The 21,594-nt window shown below is 43.7% G+C and overlaps 1 protein-coding gene across 1 annotated transcript; it reads left to right on the top strand.

Annotated features, from left to right (window-relative positions):
- Nucleotides 1-1,598: 1,598 nt before the first annotated feature.
- Nucleotides 1,599-16,713, top strand: LOC115476204 (hemoglobin subunit pi-like). Its single transcript, XM_030212447.1, has 3 exons — nucleotides 1,599-1,700; nucleotides 12,702-12,906; nucleotides 16,442-16,713. The coding sequence occupies exons 1-3, from the start codon at nucleotides 1,606-1,608 to the stop codon at nucleotides 16,568-16,570; spliced, it is 429 nt and encodes a 142-aa protein (XP_030068307.1). The 5' UTR covers nucleotides 1,599-1,605; the 3' UTR covers nucleotides 16,571-16,713.
- Nucleotides 16,714-21,594: the final 4,881 nt, after the last annotated feature.

Genomic DNA, 21,594 nt, shown 5'->3' with positions numbered 1-21,594 from the left:
CCAGGTCTAATTTACCTGGTTGAGAAGGAAATAAGTGCTGCATGAATACTCTATAACCATTTTTTAGAATTGCTCACTCTCTTATATGCTTTTAAGTTATTTTACATGCTCTGTTTTCATTACACCTGTTTTTGAGTTGTCTGCTTAATGACTATGGGGCCCTTTTACCAAATGGGGTAAAAGGGGCCCATTTTTACTGCTGCTGGTAAAAGGCTTTAAAAAAAGAAAAGGAAATGGCCGTGTGGTAAGTTAAACACTTAGGAATCCTGATCAGAAGGAATGGATCCTCAGAAGCTTAGTAGAAATTGGGTAGCAGCACTGGTGGTTGGGAGGCGGGGCTAGCGGTTGGGAGGCAGGGCTAGTGCTGGGCAGACTTCTATGGTCTGTGCCCTGAAAATGGCAGGGACAAATCAAGGTCAGGTATACATATAAAGTAGCACATATGAGTTTATCTTGTTGGGCAGACTGGATGGACCGTAGAGGTCTTCTCTGCCATCATCTACTATGTTACTATGTTTTTACTATGCTTTCCTGAGGGAGCCCTTACTGCCTCCCATTTAGAAGCTGGTAGGGGCTCTGGTGGTAGCCCAGCGATGATTAGCCCCAAGCATGGCCCCTATGCTAGAAAATACAAAAGTATTTTCTAGAACCCTAATCGCCGCAAGCCGAAAGCAGGAACTACCGCCGGCCACCTAGCCACTGGACAACACACGCTAGAGCAGTACATGACAAAAGTCACCATACTACAACCCTGCCCCATTCTGCCTGAATAGACCAAACATCCATTCCGAGAGGAGGCCCCTCCCCCCAAAACCATCCAATCCTATCTGTGTCTCTGTTCCTGTAAAGCCAGGTTTCTGTAGCTGGCATAAGCTCTATGGCAGTAAAGGCACCCTTATTCAGCATGCAGTTCTCTGAGCATAGGAGAAGAACAGGATATTACCTCATCAGCATCCTTTTGAATACATTGGTATGCTTATTGTGTGGTTCTTCGGTGAGCTCATTAGTTCCTACGCTCTGAGCCTCTGAATGTTCTGTGCTAGTAAATGCTAAAGGCCTCTAGCACCCGCGTTTACCTGTGCTCAATTTCCAGAGACCCAACGCATCGGAACAAATAAGCGTGCTGCTGATCAATGCAAGTAGCATGCTAACAACATGCATAAAATTTGCATATCATTAGCTCCAAGCATTTTGACAGTATCACAGTGGTATTTTCCGGTGCTGATTTCTACTGGAGTTTTCAGAATCTGCACCTGAGTGATTTAACCATATCAGCCTGCATTCTTCAATCCCTCACATCTTGTGAACTTTCCAATTTCTTGACCAGTCTACACTAGTGAGACATGCAGATAACACCTCCATACACTACAGAGTCCCCTTCCCCTGAAGTCTTTGTTCCTAGGGAGATAAGATAATCAAACCTTGTTGGGTGGGACCCAAAAATGAGGGACTTATCTCATGTTCTACTGCTGTGAGTGCCTCTTCCCCTTCCCATCCCCCCCCAAACTCCTTTAAAACTTAGGGCCCAAAACTGGCAAACATTAGGGATTTTTCCTGTTTTCTTACAAAACACAACCCAAGCCTAACACCAGCAGGACTGGCAGAATGAGTCTGACGGAAGATGACAAAGCTGCTGTGCTCAGCCTTTGGGGAAAGATTTCTAACAACCCTGAGGCCATTGGTGCTGAAGTTTTGCACAGGTAATTATTTGGGCTGGTGCATACAGCTGTGCAACTGATTAGCCATGGGCCTCTCTGTACATTTCTACAACATCAGGCCAATGCTCAGAGCCAAATGCTAGAGGCAATTAGTGCCGAACTAGCGCCTGAATTAGTATGCGCAGAATGCTCAGATGCTGTAGTGTGGAAGATAATGAGTGTGCCAAAGTTTAGTGCAAATAGCATGTTAATGCAGTCAAACGCAGGGCCGCCGAGGGGGTGGGCAGGGGGGGCACAATTCCCCAGGCCTGGGCCTCCAAGGGGTGCCCGGCGTCAGGGTCTCTCTCTCTCTCTCATGCTCCTGACGGGACCCGAGTGATCACGTCCCAACAGGAGCAGGAGAGAGAGAGAGACCCCGGCGCCACGGCCGGGCCCCCATTGGAGGCTGGGGAGGACCTGGAGGAGCACCTCCAGCGCCGCTCTTCTGTCCAGCTGAGCTACTGCTTTTCCTCTCAAACGCGCATGCTCGATTTTGAAACCGAGCATGCCGTGAGAGAAAAAGCAGCCACAGGGGCAGGCAATTGGCAGAAGAGCAGCACTGGAGGAAAACGTCTTCTGCTGGCGGGGCCTCGGAATCCCCGCCAGCCAACAAGGTATTTCAATTGCGGCAGCGATCTGGGGAGGGGGGAGCAGCGATGATTGTGTGGGGGCAGCCATGATCCGAGGGATGGTGGCTACAATCTGGGGGGGGGGGGCAGCGGTCCTGCCCAGGGCCCGGTTCAGTCTTTGGCGGCCCTGTTCAAATGGATGGTAATGATGAGGTCATTTCCTATTCCCTCCCAATGCCCAGAGAACAGCACACAAAACAAAGCCGCCTTACCACTGAAAAAATAAAGCTAGCTCGGAGCATTAGGGTGTTTGAAGAGAGGATTTCTCATCATTCTTTCTTGAAAATCTGCTGGGTTTTACACAATTTAGATGCAGAAAGAAGGCTGTGCAAACCTCTAAGCACTGGTAGTGAGAAACGTGTGTAAGCCAGGGCAACCCCGAAAGTGAAAGCACACATTGGCAGCTGTTCCCTGCGTCTAAATATAAGCGTTTCAAGTTTTAAAAAACTGAAAAATGCTTATATTTAAAGGCGCAGAAAGCAGATGCTGATGTGTGCTTCACGTTCTGGTTTCTCAGGCACATGCGCACAGGAGCGCCAAGCGCTTTCACCCTTACTTTTGCTTTTACAGTGTGCATATAATTTGATTATCATTTCCTTTGAGCATTGATGAGCTATGTTTCTGCGCTGTTCCAGCGGTATGCTTTCTGCACTATTAGCTTACCGCAGCAGTTCTGAGCATCGGCCTGTGAGAGAATCATTTTCAAAGGCATTGCCTCAGGTATGGCAGTGCTTTATGCACAGAAACGGCCTGTCATTAAATGGCCCACTTGATATGTCTATAACCTTACACACATGCAATGTGTAGGGTATAAATTTACCCACAGAAGAGGTATTTTTGAAGTGGAGTTGAGGTAGAGAGTGCATTTACACACATACGTTTTAAGCATTTTACCATCTGTGCATAACTTTACCGGAAAAAAAGCGGATGCATACTTTCCCTTTAACAAGTTGGCAAAGCTCACACGGAGAAAAGTATCCATACCAGCAGAGCTGGTGGTTGGGAGGCGGGGCTAGTGTGGGCAAACATATAAGGTCTGTGCTAGGGCTGGTGGTTGGGAGGCGGGACTAGTGCTGGGCAGACTTATACGGTCTGTGCCAGAGCCGGTGGTGGGTGGCAGGGATAATGCTGGGCAGACTTATACGGTCTGTGCCAGAGCTGGTGGTTGGGAGGCGGGGTTGGTGGTTGGGAGGCAGGGATAGGGCTGGCCAGACTTATACGGTCTGTGCACTGAAGAGGACAGTACAAATAAAAAAAGTAGCACATATGAATTTATCTTCTTGGGCAGACTGGATGGACCGTGCAGGTCTTTTTCTGCCGTCATCTACTATGTTACTATGTTATAAAATAACCCCCATAATGGGCATCCAACACAAAATGTGTGAGATACTGAGAAATTAAAATGGGCAAATGGTAAAGTCTGGCAAAATCATAAGCTCTTTTATTAAATGAACTAAGCAGTTGACATGCAAATTAGTATGTGTTAACCATTTTCACACAAGTGCTCCAGATGTTATCACAGTGGCATGTTGCTTTGCATGGGTTAATTTGTACATTAACCCCCAGAGTCTATAAACAGTGACTAAAGTTGCATGCGCAAATCTTCACACATAGCAGATTTGTGCACATAAATTAATTGTTTAACCTAATCAGCTCCAATAATTGGACAATAACAAGCAAATATCAGCATGTAGTAACTGTGCAGGTGCCCACAATATTCCTATGGGCGCCTATACAGTTAACGCATGCTAATTTTTAGCACGCACTAATGAATGCTAGTGTGGCTTGTAAACAAGGCCCTAAGTGTATTTGTAAACTAAATTCTAATGCGTGCATCACAGAAGGGGGCGTGGCCATGAGAGGGGCATGGGTGTGTCAAGGACGTTCCTGAAAATTAGGCGCATTGTTACAGAATACACCCAAACTGTGCCTAAGTAAGTCACAGGCACTTACACCAGATTCTTTTGGCATAAATAGCTGGCGGCCGCTTTATGTATTCTATAAACCACGTTTAACTTTAGGCAAAGTTTATTTCAGCACTAATGTTTGGGCACCATATATAGAATCTGGCCCTAACTGGCACATTGGGTTAGGCAACGGGAACTAGGTGGGTCGTGGGTGGAGAATGGGTACAGATTGCATATTCGACACTACTTGAAGAATAGTAATGAGTCTAAATCACTTTTATCAAACTATTGACCAGTTCACAACTCATCTTTTGTGGCTAAAATTCTTTATCAATTAGAAGATTTGTAGAAAAGGCTGATATTTCACATCCCACCCAGACAGGATTTAGAAAGAACCATAGTATTGACATTACTCCCATTGGACTGACAACGTTAATGTACACATGCTTAGATCAGGATAATAAGGTTCTCTTAATATCGGTAGATTTGTCCGCTTCATTTAACCATATCAATCATGACTTATTAAAAAAGCCAGCAGAGATTGGCATTTTGGGTGCCTTATTGTCCTGGTTTCAGTCTTATTTGTATACTTTTGATATTGTTTTACGGTAGTTCTATTATTAGGTTTCAGTCTACTTTTTTCAAGTTTACCTCATTTATTGTATTTATATATATCCTTGGTTATTTTACTATTGTTATGCTGTTAACAAAATTGTAAGTTTTATGTTAAACTGTACCGGCTGTACACCGCCTTGGATGAATCTCTTCGTAAAGGCAGTTAATAAATCCCAATAAAAAATACTACAGTTAGCATGTTGCACTTACCTTGCACTGTCACTTTTGCAGTTAGTGCAAGTTCACTAGTCCTCCTCACTAGGAGGCGCTAAGTGCATCCATGCTAACTACAACCAGGTTTACATGCAGTTTTGAATACAAGAATTGCAGAGGTAATGCTGGACACACTCCCAACAGTTACCGCACGGCCTTTGCATGTAGCGCATTTAAAATTTTGCTGTTAAGGTGCGCTAAGTGCAAAAATGTAGCACACTTAGGGGCTCTTTTACTAAATGGTTGTCGTGCGGCAACTCGGAACTACTGCTGGCCCAATGCGGCCTCCAGCGGTAGTTCCACCTCAAGCATGCGCTATTTCTGGTGCAATGAAAAATATTTTTGTAATTTTTACCATGGCGCTAACCCAGTGGTAATCAGCACTAGCCGGTTACTGCCGGGATACTGTGGGGTTAGTGCTCTCCGCTGTATGGCCACGCAGTAAGAGTAATCTTACTGCATGGCCATTTTTAGGGGCTTTTTCGTTGCTGCAGTAAAAGGGGACCTGACACACAGGAAAAACAGCCCCTGCCGCTACCTCAGGGCTCTTTTACCGCAGCTTAGTAAAGGGACCCCTAGATTCATAATTTGCTTTAGCTAAAAGTGGGTCAATAATCAGCTGGCGCAGTGAACAATTTTTTAAAATGCCAGCTGCAATGTTTAAAAAACCTAGCGGCACTTACCTTGTAGGAATGGCTTCTACCTAGGTAAGTGCCGCTCACCATGCATACCCAGATTTTCAGTGGCTTTATTTGGATAACATTGCTGAAAATCTTATCTGATCTCCCCTGCACTATCTGGCTACTGCGCGGATGGTCTGTTGACAGAGCTGGGTTATCTGGGTCACACCAGTACCAGGATACCTAGCTGGGCAAGTTAGAACAGTACAATAGCTGGTACTCGGACAACTCCCAGTGATCAGCCCATAACTGAATATCCAGTATTGTCCAGCACTCAATATTCAGGTATAGATTTAAACACTGCAGCCAACATTTCAATCCAATGATGACCGCAGTATTTTAATATTCAGTGCTGCTATACAAACACCCCCTCATTCTATAAACTTGTGCACACAATTTTGCGACTAGCATGCAAAATTTATTTATTTATTTGTAGCATTTGTATCCCACATTTTTCCACCTATTTGCAGGCTCAATGTGGCTTACAATTGTTCCATAATGGTGATCACCAATTCTGGAAAAGAGAAATGCATAGTTAAGGTGAAGGAGACAGAGTGGGTTAGGTATTCAAGTAAGGAAGTTCATTTTCATAATAAGAAATAAAAGGTAATGGGTAAAACTTCAGGCCTGGTAAATGGTCATGAACAGTAGGAATATAAACTTCAAATTATGATAAAATTAGTAAGGACAATTAGGAAAATAAAGAGTTATGTTATTGTGTGGATCAAGTATGAATTTGTTTACTGTTAAATTAGGATGGATTAATTGTGGTATGCTTTTTTGAATAGATTGGTTTTCAATAATTTACGGAAATTAATTATGTTAAAAAATTGTGCACACAAGTTATAAACGTTGATCTATCTAAACTGAGTGGGAGTCCTCCAAATGCATTGCCACCAGTGGAGGAGTGGCCTAGTGGTTAGGGTTGTGGACTTTGGTCCTGGGGAACTGAGGATCTGAGTTTGATTCCTGGCACAGGCAGCTCCTTGTGACTCTGGGCAAGTCACTTAACCCTCCATTGCCTGCTGCATTGAGCCTGACATGAGTAGGAAAGTGTGGGGTACAAATGTAACATAAATAAATAAAATATTGCTCTTTCAATCACTATGGACAGGCAGGTTTCCTGGAGTTCTGCAGTGCTTGCCTATCTCTCACTATTGAAAATGTGATAGTGAAACAGCACCTCCCACTGGCAGGACTGTAGGTGGAGGACTCCCGCTCAGCTTAGAGGAAACAGTGGTTATAGAATAGTGCCAATAATGTACCTACCTTAATTGTTAAATTAGGTGCTAATTGGCTTTAAGTATGGTGGAACACCAGAATATATGTTAGGACTGATATGGTTATCTCATCAGAACATTAGGCCTGCAGCTAGATTTTTTTTTTTTTTTTTGCAGTACCCAGACCCAAAACAGGTAGTTTATAAGCAGGTTTTTTCAGGCACATTGGCTTATTTAGCTGCCAGTTATTGATTTGAGAAGGCCGTCAAACTATATGATCATTGGAAGATTGTTGAAAACTTTTTTGTTAAAGACATTTTTTATGTGATTATTTTAATTTTTTATGTTTGCTTGGTTAGTATATGTATTATTCCTGGAGTTGTTTCAGTTTACTCTTTTGTGAGCCACACTGAGTAGTTATGGTAAGTGGGATAGAAACGTCATGTTAGAATAATAATAATTATTATTATTAATAATAAGTACAAATAATGGCCTTTAATTGGTGCTAATTAGCACTGATTTGCAGTTAGGCGCTATTCTAGAAATATACCAGCTGATATTCAAAATGAGTTAACCAGTTGGGAACGGCTGCCAACCAGTTAACTCGTTTTTGGCAGCTAACCAGTCATTTTCAGTGGCACTTAACCGGTTATTGCTGCTGAAAATTAACAGAGGGGCATAATTGAACGGGGACGACCATCTCTAAGGGCATCCATCTCTATCAAAACAAGATGGACGTCCATTTTTCGTTTCGATAATACGGTCATGGACGCCCAAATCTCAACATTTATGGCGTCCTTAGAGATGGTTGTCCCCGGTTTTCAGCCACAATGGAAACCGAGGATGACCATCTCAAAAACGACCAAATCAAAGCCATTTGGTCATGGGAGGAGCCAGCATTCGTAGTGCACTGGTCCTCCTCACATGCCAGGACACCAAGCAGGCATCCTAGGGGGCACTGTAGTGGACTTCATAAATTGCTCCCAGATGCATAGCTCCCTTACCTTGGGTGCTGAGCCCCCTAAACACCCCCTAAAATCCACTACCCACAACTGTACACCACTACCATAGCCCTTAGGGATGAAGGGGGGCACCTACATGTGGGTACAGTGGGTTTTGGGTGGGGTTTGGAGGGCTCACATTTACCACCACAAGTGTAAGAGGTGGGGGGGGGGGGGGATTGGCCTGGGTCTGCCTGCCTGAAGTGCACTGCACCCACTAAAAACTGCTCCACGGACCTGCATACTGCTGTGATGGAGCTGGGTATGACATTTGAGGCTGACATAGAGACTGGAAAAATGTTTTTTAATTTTTTTTTTTTGGGTGGGAGGGGGTTTGTGACCACTGGGGGAGTAAGGGGAGGTCATCCCCGATTCCCTCCGTTGGTCATCTGGTCAGTTCGGTCACCTTTTCAAGGCTTGGTCGTGAAAAAAAGGGACCAAGTAAAGTTGACCAAATGCTCGTGAGGGATGTCCTTCTTTTTTCCATTATCGGCCGAGGATGCCCATACTGACCTCATACTGACCTCCCAATACAACATGAATAAGTTTACTGCCATTAACACACCTAAACTAAATCTGCCAATCTCAGAAACATTAAAAATCCTTGGAGTCACTATTGACCGCCACCTAACACTCGAGACTCATGCGAACAACACAACAAAAAAAATGTTCTACTCCATGTGGAAACTGAAAAGAATTAGACCATTGTTTCCAAGATCTGTCTTCCGCAGTCTAGTGCAATCACTCGTACTCAGTCACTTGGATTATTGCAACTCATTATACGCAGGATGCAAGGAACAAATACTGAGGAAACTTCAAACAGCCCAGAATACAGCAGCCAGACTCATCTTCGGAAAACCAAAATACGAAAGTGCAAAACCCTTACGGGAGAAACTACACTGGCTACCACTCAAGGAACGCATCACTTTCAAAGTATGCACTTTAGTCCATAAAATCATTCACGGGGAAGCCCCTGCATACATGTCTGATTTAATAGACCTACCACCCAGAAACACTAAAAGATCTTCCCGAACCTTCCTCAATCTCCATTTCCCCAAGTGCAAAGGAATAAAATACAAAGCATTGCACGGATCGACCTTCGCATACATGAGCACACAAGTCTGGAATACACTACCACGCAATCTGAAAACGATCTATAAACTGACCGACTTCCACAAACTACTGAAAACCTATCTCTTTGAGAAAATCTACGGCAAGGATCAAAACACATGAAGTCCATACAAACCAATAGATACGCACCAAAACACTCTATCCTGAAGTCTCTTCTCCCGTATCCTCACCACCCTTAAAACCCTACCCACAAATAAGAATGTTAGACCTTTATGTTACCTCAATATTGTTTGTCCCCCTCTCAACTCACCACTGTTATCTTCTGATGTTCTATTCCCAAATGATATCCTGTATTTACTCTGTCTTCTATAACTCATCATAATGTAATCCATAATTGTACTGTAACCAATTGTACTTCCATAATTCTCAAAGTATTGTAAGCCACACTGAGCCTGCAAATAGGTGGGAAAATGTGGGATACAAATGCAAATAAATAAATAAATTAATTAATTAACCACGCCCCTGTCCCGCCTTCGGTACACTGCTGACACGCCCCCGTGAACTTTGTTTGTCCCCACGACAGAAAGCAGTTGAGGACGCAAAAAAAAATCGGCTTTCGATTATGCTGCTTTGGGCGACCTCGGGAGAAGGACGCCCATCTCCCGATTTGTGTCGGAAGATGGGCGTCCTTCCCTTTCGAAAATAAGCTAGTTAGTGCCAGCTACGTCGAGGACATTCCGGGGATGTGACTAGTTAAGTTTTGATATTTAGAACTTAACTGGCTAGGACCTCATGAAAAGCAGTCCTATCTTCATCCACTAACCCATGGCTGGTTCAGTTTGAATATTGACTTAACCGAGCATGACTAGCCAGATTTTGTTTTTAATGTGAATTCAATGCCAAAGTCTGCATAAGACCCATCATTGAATTTCTGGTTTTAGTGCCAGTGGCAGACAAAAAACCCACTGTCCGCTGCTGGCTGAATATCGCCCGGATAGCACCTAAATGCTACAGCACGCAACCACAAAGGGGCATGCATACGGGCGGGTCAGAGGCATGTCTTGCATTTGTGCATGTAAGTTACAAAATACTAAGGGGCCCTTTTGCTAAGGTGCGTAGGTGCCTACACACATTCAACATGTGTCAACATGGAACTACCGCCTGGCTACTGTGTGCCCCAGGCGTCTGATACGCGTCCGATATGCGCAGCAGAAAATATTTTTTATTTTCTACTGTGTGGTGCTAACAGGGTGGTAGTCGGCAATGTACACGCGCTGATGGTTACCACTCGGTTAACGCATGAGACCTTACCGCTAAGTCAACGGGTGGCGGTAAGGTCTCAGGCCCAAAATGGACGGGTGCTGATTTTTATTTTGCCTCACATCCATTTTCGGTTTTGCAAGTGTGCTGAAAACTGGACTTGCACTCATCCAATGCATGCGTCGACACCAGCACAGGCCATTTTTCAGCGCACCTTAGCAAAAAGGATCCCTAAGATACCTGGCGAGGCAGTGATCTGCAGCCAAGTCGATCAACAAGCAGCGACAAGCAGACCAACTTGTAAAGGAAAATCTTTTTATCATACAACTACCCGACGTGGCCACGTTTCACCAAACAACTGCATCAGGGGGTTTATGACACACTAATAAGGGGTTATAAAATACTTTCCCTTAGAATTTGTGCATCTAAGACTTCTACAAACAGCACCTGAATGACAAGCAACAGCGAACTACCTGCTCTAAGGCAGCTCCTCACTTTCTCTCACAGTGAACTGTTTGTAGAAGTCTTGGATGCACAAATTCTAACTAAGGGCAAGTATTTTATAACCCCTTATTAGTGTGTCATAAACCCCTGATGCAACCGTTTGGCAAAACGTGGCCTAGTCAGTTACAAAATACTGTCACTTATATGCACAAATGCCAACACTTAGACATGGTAAAATATTGTATGCCACAGTTCCATTAATTTATTAAATAGTGATATACATTATATTGTTTGACCCACTTCCTATTTAATCCTAAGCATTTGTCCGCCATTCTATATGGGCTGCGCTATGGAGCAGTTAAGCCATTTTAGACAGGTAAAAAATTTGAAGATATTTTGTCTGATTTTTTTTTAAGTTTGGTTTTTGATTTTTTAGAAGACCAACCTCGCCTTGAAGCAGTACAGGAAACACGGCTGTGTCGGCAGCTGGTTCTCCATATAGTGTCAGATAAGCTGGCGAATAATTTTATTGATTTTACTAAATTGAGAATGAGGCAAAATAAAGAATTTAAAAATTCAGCAAAAATATGAAAAATTAGACTGATGAGGAAGCTTATCAGCATTGCAGTCCTGGATTGAGTAGGGACAGAGCAGCTGCTTCTGACGGTTTTAAAAACAATATAAATGTATATCACTATTTAATAAGTTAATGGAACTGTGGCAGAAAATATTTAATCAGCATTAATTGAGAAATATAATTGTGTCGGGCTTTTTGTGATATTGTGTATCCCCTCTACAAAGAAAATTCAGCGACCTATAAGACAGTGCTTGGAACAGTTAGGCATGAGAACCAGGGGCGTAGCCAGACTTCGGTGGGAGGGGGGTCCAGAGCCTAAGGTGAGGGGGCACATTTTAGTCCCCCGGCATCGCTGACCCCCCCACGCTATTGCCGACTCCCCATTGCTGACCCACCGCCACTTTTCACGACCTCCCGCCCTCTCAACCCCCCCGTTGTACGTGCAGGATGTCAGAATGCAACAGAACGAAGACTTTTTTGACTGCAGGACGACGAGGACGTCGGCTGGCGGGGATTGGGGTCCCCCGCTAGCAAAAGCGAAGGTAGGCGGCGGCAGGGCAGGGTTCGCGAAGGGGGGTCGAGAGGGTCGTCGGGAGGGGGGGTCCAGGATGAAATCTACAGGGGCCCAGGCCCCCTCAGGCCCCACATAGCTACGCCACTGATGAGAACAATAGCACCCATTTTCAAAGCATATGGACATCGCAAATGGCCAAAATGGACATCCATGTGCTTGAAATGTCCAAATCCCAACTTTGCAAAGGCAGATAAAGGATGTCCAACACTGCAAGACATCCAAATAGCAAGGGGGCATGTTCTGGGCATGTGTTAGATGGGACTAGGGAAGGCCTGAAATCTGGATATCCAACAACAATTACCAAAGGAGAAAACACGTTCATATCTAAAAAGAAGGATGTCCTTATTTAGACCTGTTTCAGGAATGTCCAGGTTACAGAAAGGTGCTCTGATTGAGCAGCTGTCCACTGGAGGGATTAAGGCACAACACCTCCTTAATCTCCCAGTGGTTACTGTCCCCTTCCCTCTCCCCTGAAAGTATAAGTGACCTATCTGCCAAATAGGAGGCAGGAAGTGCTCCCACATTAACATTTTGTGGGTACCATGTGTTAATGGCAACATTAGTACACAAGCTGCAAAATAAAAAAAAAGAAAATACTTAAAAAAATTCTGTTTAAAATCTAGGCATAGCACACAGAAAAGTCCAAAACCCAGATTTTTTCACACTTAAATAAAAGGGCCCCTAAATTGATGTTGAGAATAAACAGTTCTGTAAATGAATAGAACTGAAAATGACTAGCTGTTCAACATAGCTTTCTGTGCTGAAACTGTTTCAGATTTTTCCATTTTCCTTCCCCCCCCCCCCCCAAACCAGGCTTTTGTCATGTTTCCCCCAGACACGAATCTACTTCAGCCATTTCGATCTGAGCCGTGCCTCTGCTCACATTCGTGCCCATGGAGCCAAGATCATGGGTGTCATTGGAGAAGCCGTACAGCACATGGACAACCTTGATGATACTCTGTCTTGGCTCGGTGATCTTCATGCTTATACCCTCAAAGTGGACCCAGGAAACTTCAGGGTGAGCTAACAGCTAGACAGTAGGATGGTATCAACTAATTACTGATTACCAATCAACATATGATCAATCTGTCCTTGGCATAACCTGCCCTGGGCTTTTGATATGGTTCTACATGGTTGACTGTTTATTTATTTATTTATTTCTGCATTTATATCCCACATTTTCTCACCTCTTTGCAGGCTCAATGTGGCTTACAAATACCGTAGTGGCGATCGCCATTTCCGGAATAAGAAATACAGAGTAATGTTCTAGTTAAAGTATATAGAATACACGGTAAATTTGAAGAAAATCGGTAACCAATACATTTCAGGTGTTGCAATCAAGGGTGGTGAAAAAGCATTCGATAATGACAATGTAATAAAGTAACCAAAATAAGAATAATTCAGTGTTAACTAATTCTGGAACAGTTCTGATGTCGTGTTTTTTAAGAAGAGTCCTTTTGATAAGTCTCTCTGAACAGGTTAGTCTTTAATAGTCTGTTCTGCTTTACATGAGACAATCCTATTTTTTATGTATTGTTGCATATCCTGTCCTCGCTCACTGGGTTTGTCAACTCATCATTGCCAGATTTTCACTGCAGTCATTCTTAGTATTCCTTACAGTTCAATCTTTTTGTACCAGAGATTTTTGCTAAACAATTTTCATGTTTGGAGCTTGATTGCACACTAAAAGTAGAACTTGTCTATTAGATTGTAAGCTCTTTGAGCAGGGACTGTCTCTCTTTGTTAAATTGTACAGCGCTGCGTAACCCTAGTAGCGCTCTAGAAATGTTAAGTAGTAGTACTAGAACTCATATGTACCCATCTGTGACATCACTGGACATAAATAATACTTTTTAATTGTGATATATGGGAATTACAGTATTTCTGAAGGTGGGTAGAATTTTAGTCTATGGAGTTGAGTAACATGGAAAGCAAGTAACCAGGGCAGCTCAGTTGCAGTGCTGGACACTGCTACATGGCACATTTGGGTTCAGCTCCCAAGCCTGGACTCTCCTGCAGGATGAGATGGCTGGAATCAATTACATTACAGTAATTTATTTGCTATACTTCTTTCCACTGAAAACAACACTGTGGTTTACACGTAAAATATATCTAATATAATAAAACGCACCCTCAACGTTCTGAGGACAACGTTCTGTGAAGCCATGAAGCCATCTGACGTCACTCCCAGGCTGAAGGGTTCGTGGATTCGTGGTGTGAAGCCTTCAAGCCAGCCAGCCAGCCGTCTCTGCCCCGCCCTAGCGTCAAACGTCATGACGTCGAGGGCGGAAAAAAAAAAATCCGGAAGCGAAGCGTCAGGGAAGGAGGCGGCGCTCCCGACATCTAGCCTTCCCTTCGCTGTGTTCCGCCTTCTTCTGACGTCAAGGATGACGTCAAAAGAAGGCGGAACACAGCGAAGGGAAAGCTAGACGTCAGGAGCGCCGCCTCCTTCCCTGACGCTTCGCTGCCGGAACCGCCACGGAGGTAAATTTAAAAAGAAGAAAAAAAACAAAAAGGGATGCATGGATGCGAAGGGGGGGGAGAAGAGGGCGGGCCAGGCTGGGACATGGGAGAGAGAGGAGCATGGATGCGAGGGGGGGTCATGGAAGGGAGAGAGGGGACTTGCTGGAAAAGGTTGAATGGAGGCGGCAGGGGACAGAGGAGCATGGATGGGCATGGATTGGGAGGGCAGGGCTCAGGGAGAGAGGGGAATTGCTGGAAAGGGATGAATGGAGGGGGCAGGGGACAGAGGAGCATGGATGGGCATGGATTGGGAGGGCAGGACTCAGGGAGAGAGGGAAATTGCTGAATAGGGATGAATAGAGGGGACAGATGGGCATGGATGGATATGGATTGCAGGGCAGGCCTCAGGGAGAGAGGGGAATTGCTGGATAGGGATGAATGGAGGGGCCAGGTGACAGAGGAGCATGGATGGGCATGGATTGGAAGGGCAGGACTCAGGGAGAGGGGAATTGCTGGATAGGGATGAATGGAGGGGACAGATGGGCATGGATGGTTATGGATTGCAGGGCAGGCCTCAGGGAGAGAGGGGAATTGCTGGATAGAGATGAATGGAGGGGCCAGGTGACAGCGGAGCATGGATGGGCATGGATTGGAAGGGCAGGACTCAGGGAGAGGGGAATTGCTGGATAGGGATGAATGGAGGGGACAGATGGGCATGGATGGATATGGAATGCAGGGCAAGCCTCAGGCAGAGAGGGGAAATGCTGGATAGGGATGAATGGAGGGGGCAGGTGACAGAGTAACATGGATGGCCATGGATTGGGAGGGCAGGGCTCAGGGAGAGAGGGGAATTGCTGGAAAGGGATGAATGGAGGGGGCAGGGGACAGAGGAGCATGGATGGGCACACACACATACTCTCTATCACACTGTGTCTCACATACACACTTGCACACACTCTCATTCTCACACACACACTCTCTCACAAACACACTCACACCCAGACTCACTCTCTCTCTCACACACTCACACTTTCACTCTGACTCTCCAACAGTCACTCTCACATACACTCTCCCAAACATACACACTCCGAGGAAAACCTTGCTAGCGCCCGTTTCATTTGTGTCAGAAACGGGCCTTTTTTACTAGTATCTATATAAAATTACATAAACATAAAAATATGAACATGGATTACCAGCATACAACATAAAATTAAAACCACTATAAATTCCACAAACAAAAACAGAAAACAAAACCAGCAAGAGCATCATTCATATGAGAAACCAAAGCTAGACTTCCCCCATCAACCTTCAAAGGCCTGGTCAAAAAAGCCCTTCTTCAATTTGATGCAAGAAGACTCCAGGCACAGTTCTAAAAGTAAGGCGATCCAGAGCACTGGAGTCCCTCATGTGAATGCTGACTGTCAGGTGCCCCCTAAACAGACGTAAACCCGGTGAGGCACGCAGTGAACATCTTGGAAAATAGGAAAGGAGACAGTTGGGTAAATATAAAGGAAGACTGGAATAATAGGCTTGAAGGTACATTTTCAATATGACATCTAAATCTGATTGTGGATGTTTTGCTGAAAACATCCAAAAATCAACTGGCAAACATAGCAGAGGAGGCCGTAAGGCATTCTGAGAAGGCCTCTCCTAAACATTTGGACCTTGGCATGTGCCTAGCTTAATTATGGTATAATCCTGCTCTGGCTGTGGATGGACAATCAGGGTGCTGTAAATCCAGAAGAAATCAGTTGCAGTTTTTTTTTTGTTACATTTGTACCCTGTGCTTTCCCACTCATGGCAGGCTCAATGTGGCTTACATGGGGCAATGGAAGGTTAAGTGACTTGCCCAGAGTCACAAGGAGCTGCCTGTGCCTGAAGTGGGAGTTGAACTCAGTTCCTCAGTTCCCCAGGACCAAAGTCCACCACCCTAACCACTAGGCCACTCCTCCAGTTGAGCCCAAAGGAGCAAAACTATTGGAGCAAATAATTTAAAACAAATGTGTACCCACTAAACCAGCTGAAGACCTTGTTGTCCCCTTGATGCTTAATTCTAGAATGGTTATTCTGTGGTTTTTGTTTCTGTGCAGCTCTTTACCCTCTGTATCCTGTGTGTGCTGGCAGCTCATTTCCAAGCCGACTTCACCCCTGAAGTCCACGCAGCCTGGGAAAAGTTTCTTACTTCAATTGCTGCTGTCCTGATTTCCAAGTACAGATAGGCCTGATTCCAGGCTGCTAAGGGACGTGGATACCGAAATGAGACTAACACTTCTAATGACATTAATACCTTTTGAGTGAAAAATGTATCATGCCCACATTCTGCAATACTTCGAGCTAATTTAGCCATCTGATCCAATCTTTGCAGAAGCCTAATAAATGTCTATAACTTCTTTACTGTTCTTTTTGTATTTATGATTTAGATAATTTATATTCCACGCTATCTAACGTTCTAGGCACATTATAATATATATATATATATACAACATATTGAATAACATAAAACACCAATACAATAAAACAAATCCTTAACATAAAATCAGACAACAAAACTTTTATCAACCAGTTGCCAGGTAAGTCTATTAATCTCACACATCAGATCCAAAGAGTCATAAAAAGGTACAATTTAAACTAAATATCGGTAAATGCTTTCTTAAACAAGTGTGTTTTAAATTGCTTTCAAAAAGATAAAATATGATGCAATTTATGCATTTCATGGAAGTACATTCCATAATTGAGGTTCTATGATCTGGAATGTGCTGATTTGTAGTTGAAGTAGCCTCACCGTGTGAAAGGATGGTATGTCTAATAAATTCCTTTCCACTTAATGCAAAGTTCTTGAAGAATGGCATATCTTCAGGGAAGAAGCTACAATCAACTGGACTTCATTGTTCAAGGCTTTTTACACTAACAATAGAACGTTATATAGATAGATAGATAGATAGATAGATAGATATTGATGTTTGCATGGCAGTTCTTATGAGCTTCCAACTCAAGCAGATCCAGCCTCTATTGGCCTACAGCATGGTCAGTCTTCATTTATTACTGCCTGGAGATTTCCCTAATTTTACGAACCCCTTCTTCAGCCCATCCATTCCAGTGATGGCCCTAGTCCTCAAGAACCTGGTATATATGAACCCTGAATCCAGTCAGTAGGTGTCACTATTGAGCAATAGCCAAGACTGCCTCACTCTAGGGGCTGTGAGATCTACATCTGCAGTATCTCCAGCCTCAGCTTGATCTTGGAACCGAAGATATGACTGAGAATCAGACCCAGGTTGACTGTAGAGCACACTGAATCCTACCACTGAAGAACATAAGAACATAAGTGTTGTCATACTGGGACAGACCGAAGGTCCACCAAACCCAACATCCTGTTTCCAACAGTGGCCAATCCAGGTTACAAGTACCTGGCAAGATCCCAAAACAGTACAATACATTTTATGCTGCTTATCCTAGAAATAAGCAGTGGATTTTCCCCAAGTCCATCTTAATAATGGCTTATGGACTTTTCTTTTAGGAAGTTATCCAAACCTTTTTTAAACCCTGCTAAGCTAACTGCTTTTACTACATTCTCTAGCAAAGAATTCCAGAGTTTAATTACTTCTTTTCTTTTACAGAGCTGATATGTGTGCAGGGTGTAATGATTTATTCTAGCATTTATACAGTGCTGTATGCCAAAACACTTGACAGTCTAAGTTGACATTTGAAGCAACAGAAGATAAATTGACTTGCCCAAGGTTACAGGAAGCAGGAGATATAGGATTTAGCCTACAGTCTCTTGGCTCCTATTCTTTTACTATAATAATTGGAAGGCAATAACAATAGAACTGGGCCATAAAGCAAAAGTGATTCCATACCGTCTCATATTGTATATCAGACTTTAATAGGTAACAGGCAAGAAGAAAGCTTTTTTGTGTTGTGACAATGGCATTCATTATGGCCAAGATTCTCAACTAGGTCCCTAGGACATCCTTAGCCAGTTGGGGTTTCAGGATATTCACAATAAATATGCATGAGATACATTTGCATACAATGGAAGCAGCACATGCAAATCTATCCCATACATATTATTTAAGGATATCCTGAAATCCTGACTGGGTTGGGAATCATTTATTTATTTAATACATTTATACCTCACATTTTCCCACTAGTTGTAGGCTCAATGTAGAGTGGAGGAGTGGCCTAGTGGTTAGGGTGGTGGACTTTGGTCGTGGGGAACTGAGGAACTGAGTTCAATTCCCACTTCAGGCACAGGCAGCTCCTTGTGACTCTGGGCAAGTCACTTAACCCTCCATTGCCCCATGTAAGCTGCATTGAGCCTGCCAGGAGTGGGAAAAACATGGGGTACAAATGTAACAACCAAAAAAAAATGTGGCTTACAGAAAACTGTAGAAGGGCTAAAGTACAATTATATAATATAACAGAGTGAATTATAGACAAATTGGTATCAGTTTAAACACAAGACAGTAAAGAAAATGTAAGGTATTAGTGTCCATAAATTATACGAAACCATGTAAATCTAAATTATGTTGAGCCTGGAGAATAAGCCTTTTTGAACAGGGTGGTCTTCAATCACTTTCTGAAATTTAAATAGTTCTGCGTTGGTTTTACTAATTTGGGTAAAGCATTCCACAGTTGAGTGCCTATGAAGGAAAAGTTGGAAGCATATATAGCGCTGGTGTCAGCCGGTGCACCTATGTGTACCTTGTAATGTGTGCATCTGATTTATATTCTATAGTTCTGTGTAGTGCTAGGTGGACTGCCCACAATATGCCCATGCTCTGCTCAGGGGTACGGCCTATTTGTGATTATGCACAAAGGGCCAGATTCCATATATAACGTCAGAAAAATCAGCATGGAATCTAGGTGTATTCTATAAACTCTACCTAGATTTAGGCACAGTATACAGGGAAAGGGAAATGGGACTTGATATACCGCCTTTCTGAGGTTTTTGCAACTACATTTTGTTCATTTGAACAAAAGTGAACAGTCATCTTTACTTTCTGAACAGCCGCATGCAACTACATTCAAAGCAGCTTTACATATCTTCAGGTACTTATTTTGTACCCAGGGCAATGGAGGGTTAAGTGACTTGCCCAGAGTCACAAGGAGCTGCAGTGGGAATCAAACTCAGTTCCCCAGGATCAAAGTCCACTGCACTAACCACTAGGCTACTCCTCCACTAGTAAAATGACCCCTTAACCAGCTATGTTTTCGCTGGCTCCAGAAACCTGGCATTTCAATGCCAGTGCCTGGACATGGCCCGGTACAGAATTTCTGGGTTCAACGCCAGTGATGGTCAACAAAATGCTGCTTACTGCCAGCTGAATATCAGGCTCTTGGTGCCAATGTCGCTTACCCCCAGATTCTATATTGCATTCACAAGCTAATCAGCGCTGATAATTGAATGTTAACAAGCAATTATCAGCACTAATCAGCAATAATTAGAATTTCCATGCATATCTCGCTAAGTGCATTCTGTAATGTGGTGTGCGTAAATTCAAATGCATGCAGCCAAAAAGGGGGTGTGGCCATTGGCATGGAATGCAGTTGGGGTAGTGGAGATTGGGGAATGTGCGTGCTGATCTTTTTGCGTTCCTAGTAGGCAGGTCTATAAGGTCTGACATGTAGGTCGGGGCTTCCCCGTGAACGATTTTGTGGACCAGGGTGCAGACTTTGAACGCAATTTGTTCTTTTAGTGGGAGCCAGTGTAATTTTTCTCTTTGGGGTTTGGCGCTTTTCGTATTTTGCTTTCCCAAATATGAGTCTGGCTGCTGTGTTTTGAGCGGTTTGAAGTGGTTTGAAGCTTCTTAATGATTTGTTCTTTGCATCCGGCATAAATAGCATTGCAGTAGTCTAGATGGCTTAGCACCATTGATTGTACTAGGCTGTGGAATACTTCCCTTGGGAAGAAAGGTTTGATCCTTTTAAGTTTCCACATTGAGTAGAACATTTTCTTTGCTGTGTTTTTCGCATGATCTTCGAGTGTGAAATTTCGGTCAATTGTAACTCCCAGAATTTTCAGGCTGTCTGAGACCTGTAGGGTGTAGTCTGGGGTATTTATGGTATTGGGTTTGTTTGTATTGTATTGTGAGGACAGGATGAAACATTGTGTTTTTTCTGCGTTTAGCTTTATTTGGAATGCGTCTGCCCACAAGTTCATTATTTGGAGGCTGCGTGTGATTTCATTTGTGATTTCAGTTATATCTTGTTTGAACGGGATGTATATCGTGACATCGTCTATAATAAGAAACAACTGAGCATTCTCAGGAATTGATACATCAATTAGTTCCGAGACTCCAAAATAAAGTCTTACTTATTGGTTGATACAAATTCATGACATGTTTATCCACGTCCACCCTAGCTGAGATAAGATTTTATCATCTCTCTGACCTCATGTGCAACTTTCTTGAAATTAGTCACCTTATTTTCTAATTCCTCCTACTCTCTTACCTATCTATATGCTCCTTCTTTGCTTATAACCTACACTGTCTATTAAAATGTTCTATTACGTACTGTGTTCACATTGTAAGTAGTGTACTATGCCGTACTTTGTATTGCTATTTGAATATTTTTACTGCTGTAGTTGTCTATTGCTTATGTTTGATTTATTCTTACTGTTCACCGCCTTGAGTGAATTCCTTCAAAAAAGCAGTAAATAAATCCATGACATTAAAAAAAGCGATTTAACCAGCCAGGAGCCATTTCTGGCCTGTGAAATTGCTTTGAATATCGACCCCTAGGATAGTGCCTAGCACTTGTGTACAAAGCTGCCAATTTATGGTGGCAATCATGCATGAAAATGCAGGTTATTCCCCCCCCCCCCAGAAAGAACACATCCCCCTCCTCCAAGCAAGGAGCAGGCATATGCTGTTGGCTCTATCTGTCCCCTGCTCCATCAGATGTCAACTTCCTGTTCCGAGGCAGGGGACCAGCAGAGCCAAGAGCACGCACCTGCTCTGTGCACCCCCTTGCTACCGGTACCCGGGGCAGACCACCTTCCACCGCCCAGCCCTAGATATGCTAGAGCAAATCGGTGCCACAGAGGCATAGCCAGACAGCCAATTTTGGGTGGGCCTGAGTCCAAGGTGGGTGGGCACGGAATTCATGCCCCCCATCCCTAGCCCCCCTCTGCTCTGCTTTGTTCCGCTCTCTGCTCTTTGTCCCTCCCTTCACCTGCAAGCCCAAAATATTAAATACCTGAGCAGGAGAGGGATCTAGAAACCCTGCCAGCTGAAGATTT

Source organism: Microcaecilia unicolor, chromosome 8 (assembly GCF_901765095.1).
Source record: "Microcaecilia unicolor chromosome 8, aMicUni1.1, whole genome shotgun sequence".
Lineage (NCBI taxonomy): Eukaryota > Metazoa > Chordata > Amphibia > Gymnophiona > Siphonopidae > Microcaecilia > Microcaecilia unicolor.
Note: the sequence above shows the minus strand (reverse complement) of the source record. Positions and strands in the feature narration are given on the sequence as shown.

Excerpts from the sequence above, each read along its gene's own strand:
- LOC115476204 (XM_030212447.1), top strand. The coding sequence starts at position 1,606 with ATGAGTCTGACGGAAGATGACAAAGCTGCTGTGCTCAGCCTTTGGGGA. Across the intron at positions 1,701-12,701 it reads GGTGCTGAAGTTTTGCACAG|GCTTTTGTCATGTTTCCCCC; the intron begins GTAATTATTTGG and ends CCCCCAAACCAG. Across the intron at positions 12,907-16,441 it reads TGGACCCAGGAAACTTCAGG|CTCTTTACCCTCTGTATCCT; the intron begins GTGAGCTAACAG and ends GTTTCTGTGCAG.